Raw genomic sequence first — 23,591 nt, forward strand, 5'->3', positions numbered from 1 at the left:
CTGTCCCTCAGCTCTTCAGCTCAAGGCTAGCGCTCTACCACTTGAGCCACAGCGCCACTTCCAGCTTGTTCTGCTTATGTGTTACTGAGGAATCGAACCCAGGGCCTCATGCATGCAAGGCAAGCACTCTACCACCAAGCCATCTTCCCAGCCCTATCTTTAAGCTTTTAAACAATCATTTTTGTTCAACAGAGGAAGCACTGATTTATTTCCCTGGAAACCTCTGAAAATTGTCTTACAGCTCTACTTTTGAATTGATTATTGATAAGGCCATTTCTTAACAATTTTTTATTTGCTCGAGACTCTAAGAAGAATAGGTAGGTTGTTTTGCAGACTAGCAAATTTTTACCCTTCTATAATTCTCTAAGTTCTATTTGTAAATTTGCCAGTTCTTTCCTGAACGCATCTCAAAGTACTTATTATATACTGTAAACCAGATGACGCTCATTTTTTCTTTTTGGCTTGAAATCTCTTTGCTCAAATCCAAAAGTCTGTCAAATGGTCCTCTTACTCCTATATTTTTCAGTTCCTTTAGCAATTCCCTTACCATTTTCCCAGACTCTTGCAATAGTTTTCCAGCGGTTTTTGGTAGCTCCACTAACAACTTCCTTCCTGTCTGCTATATGGTCTTAAAATCACTGCCACATAGCTCAGAGTTTTCTTGTGATGCCATCCCAAGACTATATGCTCAGTATTGTGGTTGCTTTCCTGTTGTCTGCATTCCTTAATGTATTTCCAACATATAATTCCTGAAGTTATTAGTGTCTGGTGTTTTCTCATCTGTAAAATAAGTTCAGTGATTGAGGAAAGGATGCTTGGAGCAGAACAAAACAGATGGTAGATATTACTGCTACCATTTTTTTTGTGTGTTTTTACAAACAAATGTACCACTGGCTGCTTCTAGAAAGAGTCATTGGAGCATGGAGTGAAAGGAGACTTAATTTTTTCCAGTGCATGCGGGGCTCCCATGACTAATACCTGTAATCATAGCTACTCAGAAGGCTGAGATCTGAGGGTTGCGGTTCAAAGCCACCTTGGGCAGGAAAGTCCATGAAACTCTTATCTCCTATTAATCATAGAAAAAGCCAGAAGTGGCTTTGTGGTTCAAGTGGTAGAGCACTAGCCTTGAATAAAAGGAGTTCAGGGATAGTGCCCACTTCAAGCCCCAGGACTGGCCAAAAACAAACAAACAAACATACTTGCAGTACATACTTCTGAATGCAGTACCATCTCCAATATATAATCTGTAGTGAGTTTTGTGTTATTACAATGAAATACTGACATCAGGAAACTTATAAAGAGAGAAAGTGTACTTAGCTCAGCTTCAGAGGTTCAGTTTTGAGAATGGGCTTGAACTGGGCTTATAGATGGAGGTATGTCATGGTAGGAATGCACATTGGAACAAATTGCCAAATCTGAAACACAAAGGGAGGGAAGGAGAGCCAATGTCTCCATCAAGGGTCTATCCCTGTGACCTAAGTAGCTCCTGCCAGGATTCACACCTACAGGTTGTACCATCTTGCTAACAGTGCCACCCTGTGGACCAAACAAGTTAATATGTAGATGCACAAACATTCAAACCATAGCATCACCATTAGAAATAGCGATTAGAAAATGAGATTAAGAAAATACCACAAGTTGGGCATATAGCTATAATCCCAGTATTCAGAAGAATGAGTCAGTAAGGGTAACAACTTTTAAGACATCTTGGGCTATAAAGACCCTGTTTTTAGAACAGACCACAGCAAACTAAAAAGCAATACAATTTTGGAACAATTCATTTATAATAAACTGTAAATCAATTTATTTTGAAACTCATATAACCTAAAAGATAACAATTAGGGGCTGGGAAGGTGGCTCAGTGGTAGAGCGCTTGCCTTGCATGCGTGAGGCCCTGGGTTCGATTCCTCAACACCACATAAGCAAAAAGAAAAAAGCCGGAAGTGGCGCTGTGGCTCAAGTGGTAGAGTGCTAGCCTTGAGCTGAAGAGCTGAGAGACAGCGCCAAGGCCCAAAGTTCAGGCCCCATGACCGGACCCCCCCCAAAAAAAGATAACAATTAAACAAGAAACATTTTTTTGCACAAGGACAGTTTTCTTGAGGAATTCATATGCTTTTAGTTAAAAAAGGTTTTCATAGCTGGCTCTTGGCTCATGCCTATAATCCCAGCCATCCGAGAGGTTGAGCTATAAGGACTGAGTTGGAAGCCAGCTCAAGCAGCAAAATCAAATTAATGACCAAAAAGACAGAAGTGAAGCTGTGACTTAAGTGGTAGTGTGCCAGCCTTGAGAGAAAAAATTAAAGGACAGCGTGCAGGCCCTGAGCTCAATCCCAGTATCAAGTATCAGCACACACAAACCATAAAAAAAATAAAAAAAGTTGTTATCATTAAGTTGGACAGAAAATAGTGAATCATATCAGTGTGAGTCCATGTAAGTTAAGGAGCATTGGTAGGTTTCACTCAGTAATAAAGGAGAGTCGACTAGGGAGATATTTAATCTGTCCACATCGATATTTTCCTCTATACATTTAGTATTTTACAACTTGTGGTGTATCTCCCATGACTGGCTGACATGGACCTGTCTTGAAAGCATGCATTAAATAAATGTTCACTGCCACTTTGTGTTTCCTTTCATCTTTCAAAGAGGTTTTATTTACAAGAGAGTTTTCAGACCCCCAGAGGCCACTTATACCTCAACCAGACATGTTTCTGAATTATGCAGCAAGACAAAGATGGATAGTGGTAAAGTTATCGAAGGCTTATGACAGGGGAAAAATCTGCTTTCTTTAAGAAGCAAACTGATCTTCTTCTTTGAAATTCAAGAGAGCATTAAGCTGGTTACTCTATATGCTAGATACGCTGAGTTTGTTGAATTAGGATGTTTTCCATGCATTCTGTATAATGTTATTCTCTTGACCCACTTATTTTGAACTTTAATTTTCTTTCTGACCTCTGGGCTTGGATGCTGTCCCTCAGTTCTTCAGCTCAAGGCTAGCGCTCTACCACTTGAGCCATAGCACAACTTCCGGCTTTTTTCTTTTTGCTTATGTGGTGCTGAAGAATCAAACCCAGGGCCTCAGGTATGCAAGGCAAGCGCTCTACCACTGAGCCACCTTCCCAGCCCCTGAACTTCAATTCTCTAATAAAAATAAAATTATAATGATACTTCTATATTATTAGCCGTCAAGTTGTATTTATATTTGAGCATGGGCAGACTTTTGTGTACACCACTATTGAGGCTTGAACTCAGGCCTCACGGGTTAGCTTTTTTGCTTGGCTCATTCTCTACCACCTGAGCCATATATTCTTTTTTTTTTTTTTTTTTTTTTTTCTGATTAATTGGAGATAAGAGACTTATAGTTCTGCTTACCCAGGCTGGCTCCAAACCTCTTGTCACAGATCTTAGCATCTTGAATAGTATTACAGGCATGAGTGACCAGTGCCCAGCTAAGATCAACTTTTAAAGGAACACTTACTATTTATTCATCCATCCATCCATCCATCCATCCACCTATTCATTTATTTATTCATTTATGCAATGCTTCTCCATGCCATTTTTGGTTTTTCCTTCTGAGTTACATTCTGAGCTTATTTATTTGTATTTATATTCCTTCTACTGTTAGTTTTAAATAAATACATTCACTGGTATTCCACAAGGGTTGACAGTCATTGGTTTAATTCCTTATATATTAAATTTTATCATGTAAGTTCTTTTTTGATTAAGGACTATTAAAATCATGGTTCTGAGTTTTCCAGAAAAAGAACTTTCAAATTATTTTGGGTTCTTATTATTTTACTTTTTATTTGCATGTATTAGCTCTTGAAGGGGGATTTCACTGGGACATCGTCACTCATGAATACAATGCATTCCAATCAACGCCCCCTAACACTCTCCCTTTTCCTCTCCCTGCTTCCTAAAACCATGTGGCCATTTCCTCGTTCTACTTTCATACATGTCTTTGGACCATATTCACCATCTTTCATCTTCTTTATGGGACAGGGTCTTACTATGTAGTTCTGACTGGTCTTGTACTTGTGATTCTCCTAACCTCCATTTCCCGAAGGCTGGGATGTCAGGTGTGCATCAGCATGCTCAAGCTCACACTGTTTGTGGTTCAGAAGCTACCCTCAATGAAATGGGAAAAGTTTACACTAGGGAAATTTTCTAGAATTTATGACATAGTAGGTACTCAATTTCTGTAAATGCTTTAGAGGTACTCTGTAAAAAAAATTGTGTTTTCTGGGCATTTGGGCTCATATCTGTAATCCTAGCTTCTCAGGATGTTGAGATCTGAGGGTCACAGTTCAAACCCAGCCCAGACTGGAACATTTATGAGATTCTTATCTCTAATTAATTAACAACAACAACAAAGTGAGAAGTGGAGCTGTGACTCAAGTGGAACAAAAAAGCTCAGGGATGGCCCAACCCCCAGGACAGACACACCAAAAAAATTGTGTTTTCTATTTGTTTACTTATTGGGTGTATTGGGCTGGGATGTAGCTCAGTGGCCAAGCACTTGCCTAGCAAGTGCAACGTCCTGGGTTCGATCCCCAGTACCAAAAAAGAAAAGACAAAAAATATGCAGTTAAAAAAAACCCATACTTATTGGGTATATATTTATGCTGATAAATGTTATTGTAACATATAATTTTGATATTTCATTTACTTGTTCTTACACTACCTGAAAATAATTTGTTAAAATCTAGCTAGCAATGCCATTCAATTTATTTTTGTAGTTCTCTTATGTGTTTTTGCTTTATGCAATAGGCCAATATAACTTAGTACACATGAGTGCACTTGTTCAATTCCTTTTACCCTTAAGGTTACACTTTAAAATGATAATACCTCATTAGTTTTACTGATTAATATTTAATTTCTATTTAATCTGATATTGGAGCCATTGTCCTAGCTTTCTTTTCATTTATATATGCCTGTATATATTCTTGTATATATATATATATATATATATTTGTGTGTATATGTGTTTACCTTTTTTTAAAAGTGATTTTGTGAACAATATATTACTAGGTTTTAAAATCTCTGTTGTAAAAGCCAGGTGCTGTCGCTTATGTTCCTGCCTAGCTATTCAGGAGACTGAGATCTATGGATTGTGGTTTGGAGCCAGCCCAGCAGGAAAGGCAATGAGTCTCTTATCTCTGATTAACCACCAGAGAACTGGACGTGATGCTGTGGCTCACAGTGGTACAGTGCGAGCCTTTGAGTGAAAGAGCTGAAGGACAGCATCCAGGCCTTGAGTTCAAGCTAGACAACTGCCAAAAACAAATCTCTGTTGTTTGGTGGGTGAGAGTAACTGTTTATGTCCACATTTACATTTCTTGTAATTACTATTTTGGGGTTACTTTGATCAGATTATTTTTGGCTTTTTACTTACTACTCACTTCTCCCACCCCACCTCTGGGCTCTTTGTTTATTTCTTTTTATTCCTTTCACCATTCTAGTGGATAGATTAAATAACCTAGCTCTTTTGAAATCATACAATCTATATCTGGATTTTCCAATGGTTGCTTTTTATTTATTAACATCCTTATTATTTATTGTCTCTTCTATTTACCCATGTCTATGATGCTTCTGAAAAAGAAAAAAATACTTTCTCCTATGCTCAGCTCCCTGCCTGCTTCCTTGCCCCTGCCACTGCTAGAAGTGTGCTACTCAAATGTGTCTGTCCTTTTTTTTGTTTGTTTTGCAGTACTAGGCCTCACACATGCATTTGTAATAACCTGATAATCTTGTTAAAACCAAGACTTTGTTTCAGAACGTTGAGAGAAGGCTTTAAATTCTATATTTTCAACAAACTCCTAGAGTGATGAGAATACTAGTTGGTTTCAGAAACATAGTCTGACAAGTAAGGACCTAAAATTTTAGACAGGGATATGTTATTTGTTTGTTTATTTGGTGGCAGTAGGAAGTCACATATTTTATTATTTTGGTTGTGGTAAATCTATTTTGTTAGTGTTGAAGTTAATTATCTTCAAAAATAGATTTTTGTTTTTTGCATTCATCTAAGTTCTATTTAACAGTTAAGTAAAAATATAGTCTGGCATAGAAAGGCTCAAAACTCTTCATGAAAGATCTCCTTTGTAACTATCCTTAGAGGGAATATTCTAGTGATGAAAAGCACATTAAAAACATAATAGAACTTGCATAAAGTCAAAGTGTTTGATATGATTCTCTTAGTGTAGATAGAACAGACAGAAATAAGTGGCTACATACATGAAAAATATAAACACAGTTAAGAAATGTATTTTGTCTTTTATCCTCATTTAGGGCCTAGTTTCCCTTCATCCATACAATTTTTTTTTTCAGTGCTAGTCCTATGGTTTGAATTCATGGCCTAGACACCGTCCTTTAGCCGTCCTTTTTACCGTTTGAGGCACTTCCTGACTTTTGGTGATTAAGGGGAGATAAGAATCTCACAGACTTTCCTGCCCAGCCTGGCTTCAACTTGCCATCTTCAGATCTCAGCCTCCTGAGTAGCTAAGATTCAGGTGTGAGCCACCAGTGCAGAACCACCAATAAAAAATAATTAATAAAAGGCAAAGGCAAATAAAGTTATAAGGAGAAGCTCATCTCTGCAAAACTCCCACTTCACCTGTGATCCTAGTTACTCAATAGGTCTTCAGGATCAGGGTTCAAAGCCAGCCCCAGTAGAGAAATACAGGAGATTCCACTTCCAAAATAACCAGAAAAAAGCAGGACTAGAGGCATGGTTCAAATGGTAAAGTGCCAGCCTAACAAGCTAAAAATCATTGTACTGTCAAAAAGAAAAAAAAATATTTATGACAGCAAGGACATTTCCTCTTCTTTCACATAGTTAGAACCTAACACATGGACGGTATTGTTACAAGCAACCATGAGACCTATGCATAGCATTGCATCTCCTTGGTATAACAATTTCCTCAGGAAAGGAAATTTATAACTATACCGGAAATAATTTCCTGAGCAGCCACCATGAAATGTTCATATCTCTGCTGGACCTGGAGCTGTGAGGACATTCCTCTTGAGCTGTTACCACCTTTGGCTACCTCAAAGAGAGAGGAAAGAGCCTGCTTGGGGTAGGACTATGAACAATCTGCTAGTCCCTCACTGAGGGCCAGCAAGAATTTCTTCCACACTGGTCCCTTGAGATTCTTCCAATTTCAGACCTGATTCTTCACTGCAGACAGGCTGCCAATGGCATCTAATTTAAGACACTATTCTGGGTGCCTTTGCTGGCTCAGTGGTCAAAGGAAAAGCAATGTCACCAATTCCGGTTAACATCCTTGCCAATATTTGAACACAGGCTGGCCTTTTTGTGGTCTAGCCTACCTCATTAGTGAGAAATAGGTTCAACACAAAGAAAAGAGAACTGGGATATGATGAGATTACGTCTTCTAGAGTTTGGTGTGTGCAATGCCAAGACAGGCATCTATTTTCACTAGTCAAGGTTTGCTGTTGTTGTGTGGTAAACGCCCATTTCTCCCACAATGCACATAACATTACTCTGTGTTATATGGAGCCATCCTGCTTCCCCAGGATTGTTGATGACAGTTTACTACTGTTTGTAGTGCTGGCAGCTTGTCACTCAGTCGCTATGACTCTGTCAGGGAGCTCAATTTCACTTCCTAATTTCTAGTAGCTTCATTCCTAATTCCACATGGACATTCCCATGTGGTTGCTACCCAGGGAGGCCAGATTCTACATCTCCAAGCCTCAGAAGCCATTAGTTTTAGCTGCCAGTTGACATTCTGGTTTTTGGATTTAACTCTTAATTTCTGGCATCTGGAACTTTCTTTTTCCTTTTTTCATAGTTACTTCAAAGTTTCAGGGCTGGGAAGGTAGCTCAGTGGTAGAGTGCTTACCTTGCATGCATGAGGCCCTGGGTTCGATTCCTTAGCACCACATAAGCAGAAAAAAACAAAACCAAACCAAAGTTTCCTTCCAACATATCTTGTATTTATATATCTGCCCTTCCACATAGAGTCTTCTTTCCTCTCTTCTCCCTTTCTTATCTTTATTTGAGAATTTCTTTTTGGAGGATTATTCCTGTTAGCTTCAGACTGGATTGGACTTTTTAAAATTTTTATTTTTGGTACTGGGGCTTGAACTCAGCATCTGGGCATTGTATCTTAGCTTCTTTGCTCAAGGCAAATGTTGAACCTCTTGAACTTCCATTCCTAGCTTTTTGGTGGTTAATTGGAGACGAGGGTCTCATAGATTTTCCAGCCTGGGCTGGCTTTGAGCCATGATCCTAGAGATCTCAGCCCCCTGAGTAGCTAAGATTACAGGAAAGAGCCACTGGTGCCAGGCTTGGATTGGGATATTTGACAGGCCTTCATGCTGGGAGTCTATGTGCTTGTAGGCATAGTAGTACAACAGCTGCTTGGCCTTCTAGTTCCCACAGCCAGCTTCTTCCAGTTGCCCTTTCTGGCTTGTGTGAATCTCTTCCCTGGTGCCTGATGGCTGCTTCCTTTGGCACACAAGGCATCTGGTTGTTTCCAAGGGTCTTCTTCCTTTCTGTTCCTTCTACTCCCCTCTGCTCCTTCAATGAGATAGGTATGGGAAAATGCCCAGATCTTGTAGGTTTCTAGGCTACTTTCTGGGAAAAGGCAGAAAGGCTTCTGCTTAGGGGGTGTCTCCATCCCATCTCCTCCTCCTTCATTGGCTTAGCCAAAGGAGACAAAGATGTCTCCTTGGAGATCCACAAGGCTTCAGTGTTTTTCTCCTCCCCCTTATCTCTCTCCCCCATCCCTCTTTCCTCCTCTCTTCTCCCCCTCTTTCTCTCTTTTAATTCTTCCACGTTTGGGGAAAATTTTCATTATCGAGAGCAAGAGAAATGGATTCTTAGGGCATACACTTTACATTCTTTGCTTTTGCCAGTTCTTTAGCTCTTAAGCCTGAAAGCTCAGAATGGACTCTTTTGTTCCCTGCGTTCTGCTGTGTCATCTCTTTTCACTGAGGCTGAAGATGGAATACCCCAGCTGCCCAGGCTGGAGCAAGGTCACAGGGAGCAGCAATGGTGGAAGAAAACCCTGTAAACATCTCAATCACAAGCACGTGGGCTGTTTATTAGTTCCTCAGAACTCCATCATAATCTTGGGGAGACATTCTATTATTTTCTAGTTTCTTTTAATTAGCTTGTAGACCTTTTAACATGTTAACCAGAAATGAAAGTCTGGAATATCACTCCCTGTGACAGTAAAAGTCTTTTTTTTTTTTGTCGGTGGTGGGGCTTGAACTCTGGACTTGGGCGCTGTCACTGCGCTCTTCAGCTCAAGGTGAGAGTTCTACCGCTTGCACCATAGCACCACTTCTGGTTTTCTAGTGGTTTATTCGAGTTAAGAGTCTCACGGACTTTCCTGCCCAGGCTGGCTTTGAACCATGATCCTCCAGATCTCAGCCTCCCGTGTAGCTAGGATTACAGGCGTGAGCCACTGGCGCCCGGCTACAGTAAAAGTCTTTGTTTTAGTCTCTTTAAGTTTCAATTAGTCAATTCAAACCAAGGGCTCATTCATTTAGCCCTGCAATGCTTATTAAGGGCCAAGTAATTATCAGCTACTATGCTTTCTCCTGGAGAAAACTGGAGACACATGAGACCATTTTGTTTTTCAAGATGCTTTCCCAGTCGTGGGCAAACAAGCTTCCCAGAACTTATGAAGAAAGTGGTAGGAGCTGTGAAACTGGAATGGATGAAGGGGGTAGAGAAGGGCTCTGTGGCTGAGCAAGTACTAATAGCTTCAAGAGTGGTTGGCCTTGGAGTTGGGTTTTGAGTGAAGGAAGCAGCAACAGAAAGTTCAAGTTGTGGGATGGTGGTAGGAGATAGCACTTGGAGGGGAAGAAATCAGGGAAGTGCCCTAAAGACATCAGCATGGAAAGTATTTGGAAGTGAAGAAGTTTGAATGTGAGAGAAGGGACATGGAAGAGACAAATACAGCTAGAAAGATTTGGGCTTCGTGAAATGGCATGGTTATGTAGATACATTTTTAGCAGGGTAAACAGGTGGATCTACAACTGGGAGACAGTAGGGGAAGGGATGGCAAGAAATGTACTCATTATCTGACTTATGTGACTGGAACCCCTCTGAATATCACCTTTTTAATTTTTTTTTTTTTTGCCAGTCCTGGGGCTTGAACTCAGGGCCTACATGCTGTCCCTGAAGCTCCTGTGTTCAAGGCTAGTGCTCTATCACTTGAGCTACAGCACCATTTATAGCTTTTTCTGAGTTTACTGGAGATAAGAGTCTCATGGAAGTGGCGCTGTAGCTCAAGTGGTAGAGTGCTTGCCTTGAGCTGAAGAGCTGAGGGACAGCGCCCAGGCCCAGAGTTCAAGCCCCACGACCGACAAAAAAAAAAAAAAAAAAAAAAAAGTTGATTCCTAAACTGGGCGCTGGTGGCTCACGCCTGTAATCCTAGCTACTCAGGAGGCTGAGATCTGAGGATCGCGGTTCAAAGCCAGCCCGGGCAAGAAAGACCATGAGACTCCTATCTCCAATAAACCACCAGAAAACCGGAAGTGGCGCTGTAGCTCAAGTGGTAGAGCGCTCGCCTTGAGCTGAAGAGCTGAGGGACAGCGCCCAGGCCCAGAGTTCAAGCCCCACGACTGACAAAAAAAAAAAAAAAGTCTCTTGGACTTTCATGCCTGGGTTGGCTTTGAACCATATCTCAGATCTCGGCCTCCTGAGTCACTAGGATTACAGGCATGAGCTACCAGCACCCAGCGTAAGTCGCATTAGGTTTTTTTTTCTTTTTTCATTAGGTAAAAATATTTGTGTATGTGTGTGTGCTGGTCCTGAGGCTTGAACTCGTTCAGGGCTAGTGCTCTTCCACTTGAGTCACATTTCTACTTCAGGCCTTTTGGTAGTTAATTGGAGGTAAGAGAATTTTTTGTTGTTTGTTTTTTTTGTTTTTGCCTTTGCTGGCTTTGAATCTTGATCCTCAAGATTACAGGATTACAGGCATGTCACAGCACATGGCTCTTCTTCTTCTTCTTCTTCTTCTTCTTCTTCTTCTTCTTCTTCTTCTTCTTCTTCTTCTTCTTCTCCTCCTCCTCCTCCTCCTCCTCCTCCTCCTCCTCCTCCTCCTCCTCCTCCTCCTCCTCCTCCTCCTCCTCTTCGTCCTTCTTCTTTTTTGTTGGTCATGGGTCTCTGGGTCTGGGTGCTGTCCCTACGATCTTCAGTTCAAGGTGAGCACTCTACCACTTGAGCCACAGCACCATTCTGGTTTTCTGATGATTTATTGGAGATAAGAGTCTCATGGACTTTCCTGTCTGGGCTGGCTTTGAAACATGATGCTCAGATCTCAGTCTCTTGAGTAGTTAGGATTAAAGGCATGAACCACGGACACCTGGCTTCTTGTCCTCTTTTTTATGAATTAAAGTTCTCAGAATGTGTCTTATATGTGTGCAATTGTGTAAGTTCTACATGTGAATCAATGGCATTAAAAATCGAATGGCACTTTGTCTCGTTACATATGTAATGAGTAGTTGTATAAATGACTATAAAACAGCTTATATTAAACATACACTTGTTTATTGTTTTGGCAGGCTAGGCAGGTTAACAGCATGGTGCCAATTCAAGCCACAATCTCAGTGATTTAACAGGACAAAAGTTATGCAGGAGGCATTTGCTCTGTGCTTGGCTGACTGTCCAGGACAGGTGTCAGGCTTCTGGTGGCTCAGCATTCTGGGCTTCTCTGATCACAAGGCACCTTCATAGGGACATATTCTTTTCTCGGGGACCACTGGAGAGCAAGAGTTGACTTGAAGCAGGATAGAGCAGGGAAAATAAAGCCTGGGAAACGGCAGCCTGGACATTCAGAAATAAACACTATTTTAATGAGGAGCTCTATCATAAACACATAAGCACCATTATTTCTGCTTTAGACCGTATACTCCTTCATAAGCTGTAATGTTTAGTACAAAGAAAAAAGCAATAAGAGGAACAGCCCTCTCCCTCTGACCTTGCCTGCTTGCTCAAATGATTAGGGTGCTGTGAGAACAGAGCAAGGATATCTTAAAGAAAGAAAATTACCCTGGGAGAATGACTCCTCTTGGCACAAAACACACTTGAGAGTAAGACAGTTATCTTGGGGATGGACACCTATCTTGGTGGGAACATGACAAAATCCATCCTTTGAAGGATGCCCAAATATTAGTGACCCCAGTTTCACAAGCAGGTCAATATTGAAGTCTCTGTCCCCAGTGAATTAAACAGGGTCACAAGAAGAGTGATTAAATGAACCAGTCGTAGAACAAAGGAGAACCTTTAGCCCAAGGAGAACCCTTGGCTTAAGGTAACTTTGAGCCAAACCCCAAGAGCTCAAGGTTTTCTCTTGTATATCAGTCACATTCTACCCACGAGAATGTGCCTCTATTTGCTGTTTGCTTGTGTGCTCCACTAAGCTCTGCCAGATTTGTTTATCTTTGTGACTGGTCCTGAAATCCTTATTCTGCAGTCAAAGTCAAGAATTTGGGACACAATTTGTAAAGGTAATCTTTACAAACCATCAGATATCAGTTCCAGTGTATCCACTCTACTGGCAGTTAATGCTTCTACTCCAGATGTGACCCAAGTCACTGTTCCCATTTCATGCCCAAAATAAGCCAGATAAGCATGACTAACTGTAAAGGGATGGAGAAAGCTGTTTCCCCTGTGTCAGGATGCTGGAAAGAGCCTGTATTGGCGAAGAGTATTAATGTCCATTAACATAGGTAAAATTAAAATCACAGGAATATTATAAAGAGGGGGCTACAAGTGTTTCAGAAGATGAAGCTTATTATATAGTAAACTATAATTTTGTTTTTCTATCAATAAGTGGAAGTTGGTTCCTTGATGATGCACATTCTTATTCTGAAGGAACTGGCCAGTCGGGAATTCAAATTCAATTCTATTGCACAAGCTGGTTGATTAGGTGGAATCTGCAAGACTATTACTTTTTTTTTTTTCACACCCTTGTGCTTTTCTCTTTCAGAAGTCTCAGGTGTGCAGCCTAGGGAGATAAGATCTATGGAAGAGAGTTTCTGCTAAGCTCCTAGGAAAGCAGTCTGTATTCTCAGAACTTTTCATTGCTTGAAGACTTTGTTCTGTTTTCCACAAAGGTTTGTAGAGTTGTTGAAACAAATGAGTTAACCCAATCAACTTTCTGATTGGGTTATCATTCCTATCTTGGAACATGGGTGTTTGCCCCTCAAAAGATCTCAGAGTACCCCTAGGAATTCAGCACAGGGACAATAGTAGTTGACCATACTGATCTTGCATAAATAGGAGGAGCTTTTGAGAAAGCAGAAAAGCCAACCAGAAACTAGAGTGAATTTTTCTTCCTTCTCTAAAGCACTTAGGAGATGATTGGGAAGGTCAGTGTCTTTACATTTGTTTTACCTCTCTCTCTCTCTCTCTCTCTCTCTCTCTCTCTCTCTCTCTCTCTCTCTCTCTCTCTCTCTCTTTCTATTTTTTGTCCGTCATGGGGCTTGAACTCTGGGTCTGAGTGCTATTCCTCAACTCTTCAGCTCAAGGCTAGCGCTCCACCACTTGAGCCACAGCACCACTTCCAGTTTTCTGAGTAGTTAATTGGAGATAAGAGTTTCACAAACTTTCCTGTCCTTGATGGCTTTGAACCACCATGCTCAGATCTCAGCCTCTTGAGTAGCTAGGATTTCAGGCTTGAGTCACCAGCTCCCGGCTAATGAGTACATTTATTTTTGAACAGTGTTACCCCTTCCCTCATTTTTCCCATTTCCCCCACTCCCTTCCCCCCTAAGGTGTAAAGTTCATTTCCACCATAGTGTTCAGTAAGCATCACTGTTGTATTGGTTCACCTTTTGTCCCACTGTTTCTCTTCCTCAAATCAGGTAAAACTTACACAAGACAAAGTATACAGAAATCAAAAACAGTGGCAACAGGGAATAAACCAAGGGGAGGAGGGGAAATAAAACAGAAATGACTGCAAATAGTATACCAAAAGGAAAAAAAACCCTCTTGCTTCCATTTCTTAGAGTTCATTTCAATAACCACCATTTTTTATAGCCATATGCACATAATTATTGAGCTATTGTGATCCTCTGCTAAGAATATCCTAGACATATTCTAGTTATTACAAATGAGGGAAACCATATATCCTATGTTTATTTGGGTCTGGCTTGCTTTGCTTAATATAATTTTTTCCCATCTTTCCACTTCCTTACAAATGGGGCAATGTCATTCTTTCTGATGGAAACATAGAATTCCATTGTGTGTGTGTGTTGTGTGTGTGTGTGTGTGTGTGTAACATTTTGTCGATCAATTCTCTACTGAGGAGCATCTGGTTGATTCTATATCATGGCTTTGGGCTCATCCAGATTTTGTTTTGTTTTGTTTTGTTTTTGGGTCCGGTCGTGGGACCTGAACTCTGGGCCTGGGCACTATCCCTCAGCTCTTCAGCTCAAGGCTAGCGCTCTACTACCTGAGCCACAGCGCCACTTCCGGCTTTTTTTCTTTTTGCTTATGTGGTGCTGAGGAATGGAACCCAGGGCCTCATGCATGCAAGGCAAGTGCTCTACCACTGAGCCACCTTCCCAGCCCTCATCCAAATTTTTAATGATCATCAGAGTAAAATGAGAGCAGGAGCAGGAATTAGTGACTCATGACTTGGGAAGCTGAAGCATGAAGGTCCAGCTGTCCTGAGTTACATGGTAAGACCTTGTCTAAACACCAACTAAAAAAGGGTCTACTTCCTTAAAATGGGGAAAAGAAATACTACTCCCCCTTTCTGTTTTAAAATGAGAATGACTAAAATTATCCCTGAACTAATGTTTGAGAGTTGGGGAAATGTGTCTTCTTCCACTGGAAGAAGGAATAAATCTAACTCTGACCTGGGGCTCAATAACAAAGTCCAGTGTCTCCATGTTTTAAGAAGTTGACTGCATGGGGAACTGGGAAGCATCAAGTGGCCAAACAACGTTCTATGAAAAGTTGGAGTCAAAAAATATTGTATAAGATTGCGATCTGTAACACGAATAGCTTCAGAAATTATTCAGAAAGAGGATACGGAAAACAATCAACACACTATAGAAGGAATTGAAACCATGCAAATACTGTAAAAGAAAAAAAAAATCAGAAGCTCCGTTGCGAGTGATCCTCTCTTTCTCCAGGGGGCAGCAGAGACGCCCAGGGCAGGGACAGGTGGGGACCGTGCCAGCGCCGGGCTCAGGACGTCTGCTCCCTGGGGCGATTTGGCTGGCATGGGGCAGAAGGAAGAGGCGGGGAGGTAGAATCACAGATAAGCTTTTGTAGGCAATACTGTTTGCTGGCTGGACGGGAGGCGGAGTAGTAGCCGGATTAAAGAAGCAGCCTGGAAGGAAGGAAGGAAGGAGCGAGGGAGGGACGGGAACAGCAGCAGCAGGAGGAGGAAGGGCAGCGCGCTGCGCTGCACTAGGGGCGGCTGGGGGACACGTTTTGTTTTTGTCATTTTCGAGGAGAATAGTTCCCCGCGGGTTGTAGCCGGGACCGATCGTGTTGCCGTCCCGCGGGCCCCGACCTTCGCAGGTGACAGGCGGTCACCCCGGTCGGAGTCGCTCCGCCCTGTCACCCTCCTCCCGCCCACAGCCCCATTCTCCGCCCCGCTTCGCAGTGCCTGCCCCCGGCGAGCGCGCGGCCGCAGCGGGCAGCAGGGCTGGAGCCCGCGGCGCCAGGGGCCTCGGCACCGGCCTGGTGGCCCGGTAAACCTGCTGGGGAGGAAGCGGGCAGACGAGGCTCGAGGCTCGATCGGAGCCCGGAGAATGCCCATTTAACTCGCCCTCTCCTGCCCATCGGCTGCCAGGCGCTCGCCTCGGTGCCTGCAGCCAGCGTCTGCGAGCCGCGCCCGGGGAAGTGCCGCATGGGGCAGGGCCGCTGAGGCGCGGAGTTGGGGATCCCTTCGCGCCCCAACCAGCGCAGGGATCCAGTGCGGCTGTTGGCACAGTTTCGGCGGCGCCTTGCACAGCCAGACTTGGGGGCGCGGTGCGCCCGGCGGGCCACCCCGCTGCTCACCCGAGGAACGAGTTATGGAGCCGCCCAGCTGCATTCAGGATGAGCCGTTCCCGCACCCGCTGGAGCCCGAGCCGGGCTCCCCAGCGCAGCCTGGCCAGGGGAAGCCGGGCGACAAGCAGTTCCGGCTCTGGTACGTGGGAGGCTCGTGCCTGGACCGGAGGACAACGCTGCCCATGCTGCCCTGGCTCATGGCCGAGATCCGCCGGCGCAGCCAGAAGCCGGAGGCTGGCGGCTGTGGGGCCCCCGCGGCCCGTGAGGTCGTCCTGGTGCTCAGCGCGCCCTTCCTGCGCTGCGTCCCCGCGCCCGGGGCCGCCGGGGGCGCGGGACCCTCGGCCCCACAGCCCAACCCCGCCGTGTTCATCTTCGAGCACAAGGCGCAGCACATCGCGCGCTTCATCCACAACAGCCACGACCTCACCTACTTTGCCTACCTGATCAAGGCACAGCCGGACGACCCCGAGTCGCAGATGGCCTGCCACGTTTTCCGCGCTACTGACCCCAATCAGGCAAGTCCCGGGTCCTCTGGGGCTGGGAGAGCGGGGGGACCGAGGAGCGGGGACTGACTTTCAGGTCTCAGCGCACGCGCGCGCGCGCTCCACGTGGCGCGCTTGGTGCCGGGCTCGCCCCCTTCCTGGGACTTGGGAATGAAGGAAAGGTGTTTGGGGCTGGGTGGGTGCTGGACATGGGTGGTGGGAGCAGACGACCTGCAGACAGACGCAGGAGAGATGGAAAGATGGAAGACTGGTGTCCTGGGATCCAGATTGGAGCTTCCCCTGTTTCAGGACGCAGAGATCATGGTCCCGGGACGTACGCCGTGGCTTGAGTATGGTTGGAAGTGGTTTGCCTGGCCGTTGCAAGTGTGTGCAGGTGTGTGTGTGTGTGTGTGTTTGGAACAGGTGAGGGTGGGGTTCCCAAAGGCCACTGACTGGTTCTTAGTCAAGTGTTTTGCACCTTAACCCGCCTGGTCCGGCCCGGTCTTCATCGAGCACCCATGAAAGAGATCCAGTCCAGAGGAGGCGATTTCAGAGTTGGGCTGGGGGAAAAGTTGGGAACATTGTCAGATTGTCAGCAAAGTACAATTCTGAGTTTGGAGGTCCAATGGGAAAACGTTCTTGTAGGTTATTCACTCATTGGAGATAAAGTGTGCTAGAAGAGAGTTCACATCTACTTCCTTACCCCCCACCCCCCATCCCTTCTGCTCACCTAGGGCCTTGCACGCACTGGGTGAGCTCTCTGCCACCTAGCTATATCGTGAGTTCTGAAGAACGTTTAATTTTGGTCCCCATTTTAAAAAGGATCAATTCTCTAGAGTGTAGTTGACTCGAAATGATGTTGCTAAACCAAACTTTTACTTTCCTAAGAACAGGTGTAATTCTTATCCAACAGCGGGAAGGAAACTTAAGCGTAGCGGTTATGCTTTTGAAAATAGGCTTTAAGTTTTTTTTTTTTTGTTGTTGTTGCTCCTCAAGTGCTGTTTTATAACTAAATGTTTGCAAAATATTGGAAAAGTATTCTATTTTGGAAAAATAGCGTTGGCTAAATATAAATAAATAAAGTCTCAGGTTTTATCATGTGGCATTCTTTGGACAGTTGGGAAATTAATAATAGTCCGATGAGAAAAACATCTTATAAGCAAGGCTTTCATTTTTTTTCTCAGTTCATTAATGTAGTGTCTGCAATTGAAAAACATTTGTTTACAATAGTTTTCCACAAAAGGTCTAGTGAGAATTGAGGGAAATAAATGTTGGTTGTCTTTTATTTTACTTACCTATCAGTTACTTTGTAAAATAGTTAAATATCATAGTAATCAGTGTGTTTTTCCAGAGTGAAAAGAGGCTAGTTTTACTTGCTGTCATTTTTTTTTCAGTTATAACATATAGCAGAATACCTTTCTACAAATGATTTCAGATTTTTGATCATGATTCAGTGAACTTCATGTTATGCTCATTGGTTCAAAACACGTGAGGAAATTGGAAACTTTCTGAAAATGTAATGGTCTTTATTGTATTAGAAAAGTTCGGGTTCTGCCAGTAAGGAAGAATAAAGTGTATTTTTCCAGGCTTTTCAGACTTCCATGACTGTTAGTGGTTTATGGTGAACTTTTGTTATGTATGTATGTATTTATTTATTTTTACAGCTCTGATGCCTGACCTATTATTGCTAATTTCATTGCTGATCATAAAATATTGAATTCTCAACAGTTACTCAAGAGGCTGAGACAAGAGGTTCAGGCTTCAAAGCTAGCCTTAGCAGAAAAGTCTGTGAGACTTTTTTTGGGGGGGGGGGAGGGTCCGGTTGTGGGGCCTGAACTCTGGGCCTGGGCGCTGTCCCTCTGCTCTACAGCTCAAGGCAAGCGCTCTACCACTTGAGCCACAGCGCCACTTCCAGCTTTTTTTTCTTTTTGCTTATGTGGTGCTGAGGAATCGAACCCAGGGCCTCATGCATGCAAGGCAAGCACTCTACCACTGAGCCACCTTCCCAGCCCTGTGAGACTCTTATCTCCAGTTAACTACCAAAACACTGAAAGTTCAGCTGTTAATTAGAAAGCCACGCAAGAGCTCAGAGGCCCCGAGTTTAAGCCGGACTGTCGGGCACACAAAATAAAAATAAAAAATACAAAGCCAAAACCCATCCTTTTTACTCACCTCCATATTAAGCATTAGAGACTGCATGTTTTGCTGCTACTTTACTAATGGCATGTTTAGGATCATTTCCCCCTTTAGTCCAGTCGGAGTCATAAAAGCCATATGTCTTTCTGGTAGAAGACATTTCTCAGATGAGTCTTTGATCTAAAGATATGGATTCTTATTTGCTCTGAACTGAGAGAAACTCTGGCCGGGAATCATTAACTTGAACATCCAGATGTGGTCTCCTTAGGGATTTTCTCCAGCCATTAATTAGAGGTTACAAATTCAAATGCCCTTAGTGAGGAAGAAGGGGACTGGATACAGGGTATCCTCTTTCAGAGTTTTACTCTGCAAGTTATAAGAATGAGCGCAAGCTCAGCATTATTGAGAGCTTCTGTTCTTGCAAGACCACGTGGGAATCTGAATTTTTATGTATGACTTCACATTTGAAAGTATTGACAAAGACTTGAAACATGGAAAATTCTCTCTGTTCTAAACAATACACATCTGAAGGATGATTCCAGAGAGCTGTGGGTTGCCACTGTGTGTGTGTGTGTGTGTGTGTGTGTGTGTGTGTGTGTGTGTGTGTGTATGTGCGCGCCAGCCAGTCCTATGGCTGTTGTGTAGGGCTAGCTAGCACTCTTATCACTTGAGCCATTACTCCACTTAGAAATAAGAGTCTCATTGACTTTCCTGCTCAGGCTAGCTTTGACTTGTGATCCTCAGATCTCAGCTTCCTAAGTAGCTAGGATTACAGATGTGAACTACTGGTGCCCAGCTTGGGTTGCCACTTTGAACTTTTATATAAGTATGTTGAGTGAACGAGTATACTTACCAATATTGTGATGCTTGTTACGTTCCTCTTTTGAACATCTTCAGTTCAGTCAATATGGCTGTCATTGGAAGGACCATTGTTTTTACAGAATTTACAGGTAACAGTCTCAATAGTGGTTGATTCTGCAGCCAGATGTACTGAAGGGATGAGTTCATATGAGTTAATATGAGTTCATATTAATTCAGGAGTAGACTCTGGATAGTTTTGGATACTCTGGAAGTCAGAGGAAGACCTGATTGTTTTGTCTTGAGTTCTACATTTGAACTGGAGACTTACTTAGTTGGCTCAAAGTGACTGTTGAGTCTCCTGTGTTTTTGTTTTTTGGACTCAGTGAGCAAAGTATAGAAGGTAGGAATAGAAGATAGCCAGATCAGTGGGTCTGCAAACATCTCAAAATAAGCTTGCCGCTGGCTTGTTCTCATGCTTGTCTTTTGCCTACAATGGCCAGTCTGTAGGAAGATCATACATGTATTGATCTGGAACAATTTTTATTTTATTTTTTTGTTTTGTTTTGTAGTTGTTGCTTGTGGGGCCTGAACTCTGGGCCTGGGCACTGTCCCTGAGCTCTTCAGCTCAAGGCTAGTGCTCTACCACTTGAGCTCTACCACTTCTGGCTTTTTTTTGCTTATGTGGTGCTATGGAATTGAACCCAGGGCGTCATGCATGCAAGGCAAGCACTCTACTACTGAACCGCCTTCCCAGCCCTCTGGAACAATTTTTAATGTGGAAAAGGTCATCATTAACAAGGACACAGCTTATTCACCCGTAATGTTCATAGTCAACTGGGACATACATTTACTGTGGCTGAATGGCAATGTCTCCTTTTGTGCTCAGCTTCTGAGTTGGAGGGTTGTGGTTTCTACTAGAGAATGATCGTGTTTTGCAGAATATCAACTCAGATATCTTTTCTGAGGGTGGATCTCCATGTGACCTCAGAGCTGGGAGGTCTATATTGAGAGCTTGAGTATGTTGTGAGGAGTTGCCATGGTGATTAGCCCCCTGGCTCCACACCTTGCCAGCTGTGTTGTGGAGAAGCTCAGCTGTAATGGACTAATACAAGGACTTTTTTTCTTTCAGGTGCAAAGAGAGGTGGAAATGAGGATCAACTATGTGTTAACACACATGGGTTGGATCCCATTTATTCAAGTCTAGGTAGTCTTGTATGGAAGGGACTATCAGATAGCACATTTGAATATTTAAGCTAGAAAAGAACCAAAAAATATGCATACTCTAACATCCTGCTGACATAAATAAAATTTTAAGATATATCAACAAGGTCATTTCTCACTTCCTTTTTTTTGTAGTATTGGGGTTTGAACTCATGGACTAGGCAGACACTCTTGGTTAATCTTTATGGTTTGTGGTCAATGGCTTTGGGAATATGCTAGTCAGACAACCAGAGAAATATGAATCTGGAACTCGTCACTCTCTCACTTTCTAACTGGTGGACCTGTCTCAATTTTTGTTCTCTCCTCCCTGCTCAGAGGTGGCTAATCTAGCTTGTCTCAGTGGAAGACTTGATTGCAGTATGTGGGGGAAAGGTAAAAACCTGCGTGCAGACCTCCCAGCTGCAAGGGAGCGCCTTATAACAGAGCCTTCTGCTGCAGCTGAAGGCTGTTCTTTATCAGCTTAGTTATGATAAACAGAGTTCTCAAACTTGCCTGCATATCCAAATCACCTTGGAGAGGTTGTTAAAGCAGATTGGGTAACTCTATTTTCAGTTTCTTTTCGTAATCTTTTTTTTTTCTTTCTTTCTCTTCATACTGAGGATTGGATTAGGGTCTCCTATTTGCTCTACCAGTCCCTTTGAGCAGTCTTTTTGCTTTTAGTTTGTTTTTGCAATAGGGTCTCCTTTTTTTTTCTTGGGCTGGCTTTGAATTGAGATCCATTCATCTCTACCTCCTGAGTAGATGGGATTATGGACAGTGTAACACCCCATGCTTTGTCCTCTTCCTACATTCAGTATCTGATTCTGTTTCTGGTGCTGCTTATACTACTGGCTCGAGAGCCATAGTCCCCTAAACTGAGGCCCTAAATTATTGTGTTCATTTGTAAGTTCTATGACTGTTTTGTTCTTGGTTATTTTTGCAGTCATTCTCAGACTTGAAAATATAAGATAAGCATGTTGAGAAATAACATCTGACTTTAGAATATTGAAAGGAGCTCTTTTTTTTTTTTTCCTTTTGTCAGTCATGGGACTTGAACTCAGCACCTGGCTGCTGTCCCTGAGCTTTTTTCACTTAAGGCTCTACCACTTTGAGCCACAGTCCCACCTCTGGTTTTCTGGTGGTTAATTGGAGATAAGAGTCTTACAGACTTTCCTACCCTGATTGGCTTCAAACTGTAATCCTCAGATCTCAACTTCCTGAGTAGCTAGGATTACAGGCACCAGTGCTCAACTGAAAGGAACTTTTAATCTTTTATCTTAGTAGCTTCTTCCCAAGGTAAGCATTCACAAGAGTTCTGCAAATGAACAAAGTGTTCATTTTGGGAGAAATATATTCTAATGTCAAATTATGATAGTTTTTTTTTTGCAAAAATTAAAGCTTTATTTGCATCCTAAGAAAGAACAGTATTCAGTAAGTCAGACTTTATTAAAATGCTTTTTTTCTCAGCATGAAATGAGCAAATTATTGCTTGGTGAGGGAACTGATGATTTCAGTGATTTTTCTAGGTTATCTGGTATATGGCACGTTAGAAAATTAGCCAATGCTGGCTATTAAGAAAATCAATAAAAAGAAAAATATTTGGGCAATTTAGTCTGATGATGGTCAACCTGAGTGTTGTTGCAAATATTTCTACTTCTTTTCCTCCTCTTCTGCCTCTTTCCCTTCTTTTTTATCCTGCTCTTCTTTTTCCTCCTCTTTTCCCCATCTTCTATTCTGGTTGTTTAGTTAAAAATATCTGGATATTTGTTTTAGCATATCATTGCTTCAGGGACATATTGGTGTAACTAACCCTAGCCAACATACATACCCCATTGTAAAATGGGGCTAGATCTATGGCTTATTTACAATTGGTTTGACAAGGAAAATATTTTGTTAGAAATATGGTCTCCCTAAAGTATTATTACAAGTTTTGTAACTCATTGGATGTGTTGTGGGCTTGTTACTTTAAGGTCCCAAAGCGGCAAGTCTATATTGCACTGTCTTTTGCATATCTGGGTAGCTTTTAATGCATTTCCTTAAAACGAACATTTATTGAACACTGCTGTCATTGCCTTTCCTAGATTATTACATGAGCTTCACAGTGGCCGTGTAGAATATGTAGCAGTATTTCTTCCATTTTACAGATGGGAAAAGTGAGCTACAAAGATTCAATCATATCCCAGTGTTGTAAGGCTTGTTATGGTAGAAAGGGAATGGGAAGATTCTAATGCATGTTCTCTTATCTAATATGGCTGAACTGCACTTGTAGAAAATTAGTTTTCACTGTCAGTGCGACAGACTTTTGTGCTGTTGATTTTTCCTAGTGATAGTAATTGCTCAGTGAGTATGTTTATGAAGTTTATAAAGGGGCTAATGCTGAAGATGTACTTGGATATACTTATAAAGAGTAAGTATTTTTTTTATATAATTTTTTTAAAGAACTTAGATCTTGCTATGATGCCCATACTGTTTTCCTCCTGTCCCAGCCTCCTGAGCAGTAGGGACTACTGAACTCAGGTGGAATTTTAATGGGAAATAAAATGTCTGTGTACCTAACTCAGGTGTACCTTTTAGCCCGTGTCTTTAGGAATAGCAAGGAAAAGTCTATTTCTAATCTATATCTTAGCACAGAAAATTATTACAGTATGTGTTTAAGAACAGGTAAAAACAGGCATTTGAATGTGTTTATTTATATAAAGTATTACAGGCTGGATTGAAAAGTATTATTAATACAAGTCATATTAAAGTATTACATGGCTCCCACCTGTAATCCTAGCTACTCAGGAGATTGAGATCTGAGGATCAAGGTTTGAAGCCAGCCTAGGCAGAAAAATCCAAGAAACTCTTATCTCCAACTAACCAGCAAAAAGCCAGAAGAAGAAGTGTGGCTCAATTGGTGGAACATCATCCTTGAGTGAAAAAAGCTAAGCAAGAAGCCCTGAGATCAAGACCTAGTACCAGCATGAGTGTGTGTGCGTGTGCA

At 42.5% G+C, this 23,591-nt stretch overlaps 1 protein-coding gene across 2 annotated transcripts in view; it reads left to right on the plus strand.

Annotated features, from left to right (window-relative positions):
- The first annotated feature begins 15,359 nt into the window (after positions 1–15,359).
- The window catches only part of LOC138814055 (TBC1 domain family member 4), a 157,478-nt gene continuing 149,246 nt past the window's right edge, over positions 15,360–23,591 (plus strand). The window contains exon 1 of one of the 2 annotated variants that reach the window (XM_070002845.1): positions 15,360–16,504. In XM_070002845.1, coding sequence (XP_069858946.1) covers positions 16,013–16,504 — 492 coding nt within the window. In that variant the 5' untranslated portion in view covers positions 15,360–16,012. The remainder of the gene's footprint in view (positions 16,505–23,591) is intronic. The other variant, XM_070002847.1, reaches the window with a different exon arrangement.

The sequence above is a fragment of the Dipodomys merriami genome, unplaced genomic scaffold, assembly GCF_024711535.1.
Source record: "Dipodomys merriami isolate MVZ:Mamm:240054 unplaced genomic scaffold, mDipMer1.0.p SCAF_6, whole genome shotgun sequence".
Classification (NCBI taxonomy): Eukaryota; Metazoa; Chordata; class Mammalia; order Rodentia; family Heteromyidae; genus Dipodomys; species Dipodomys merriami.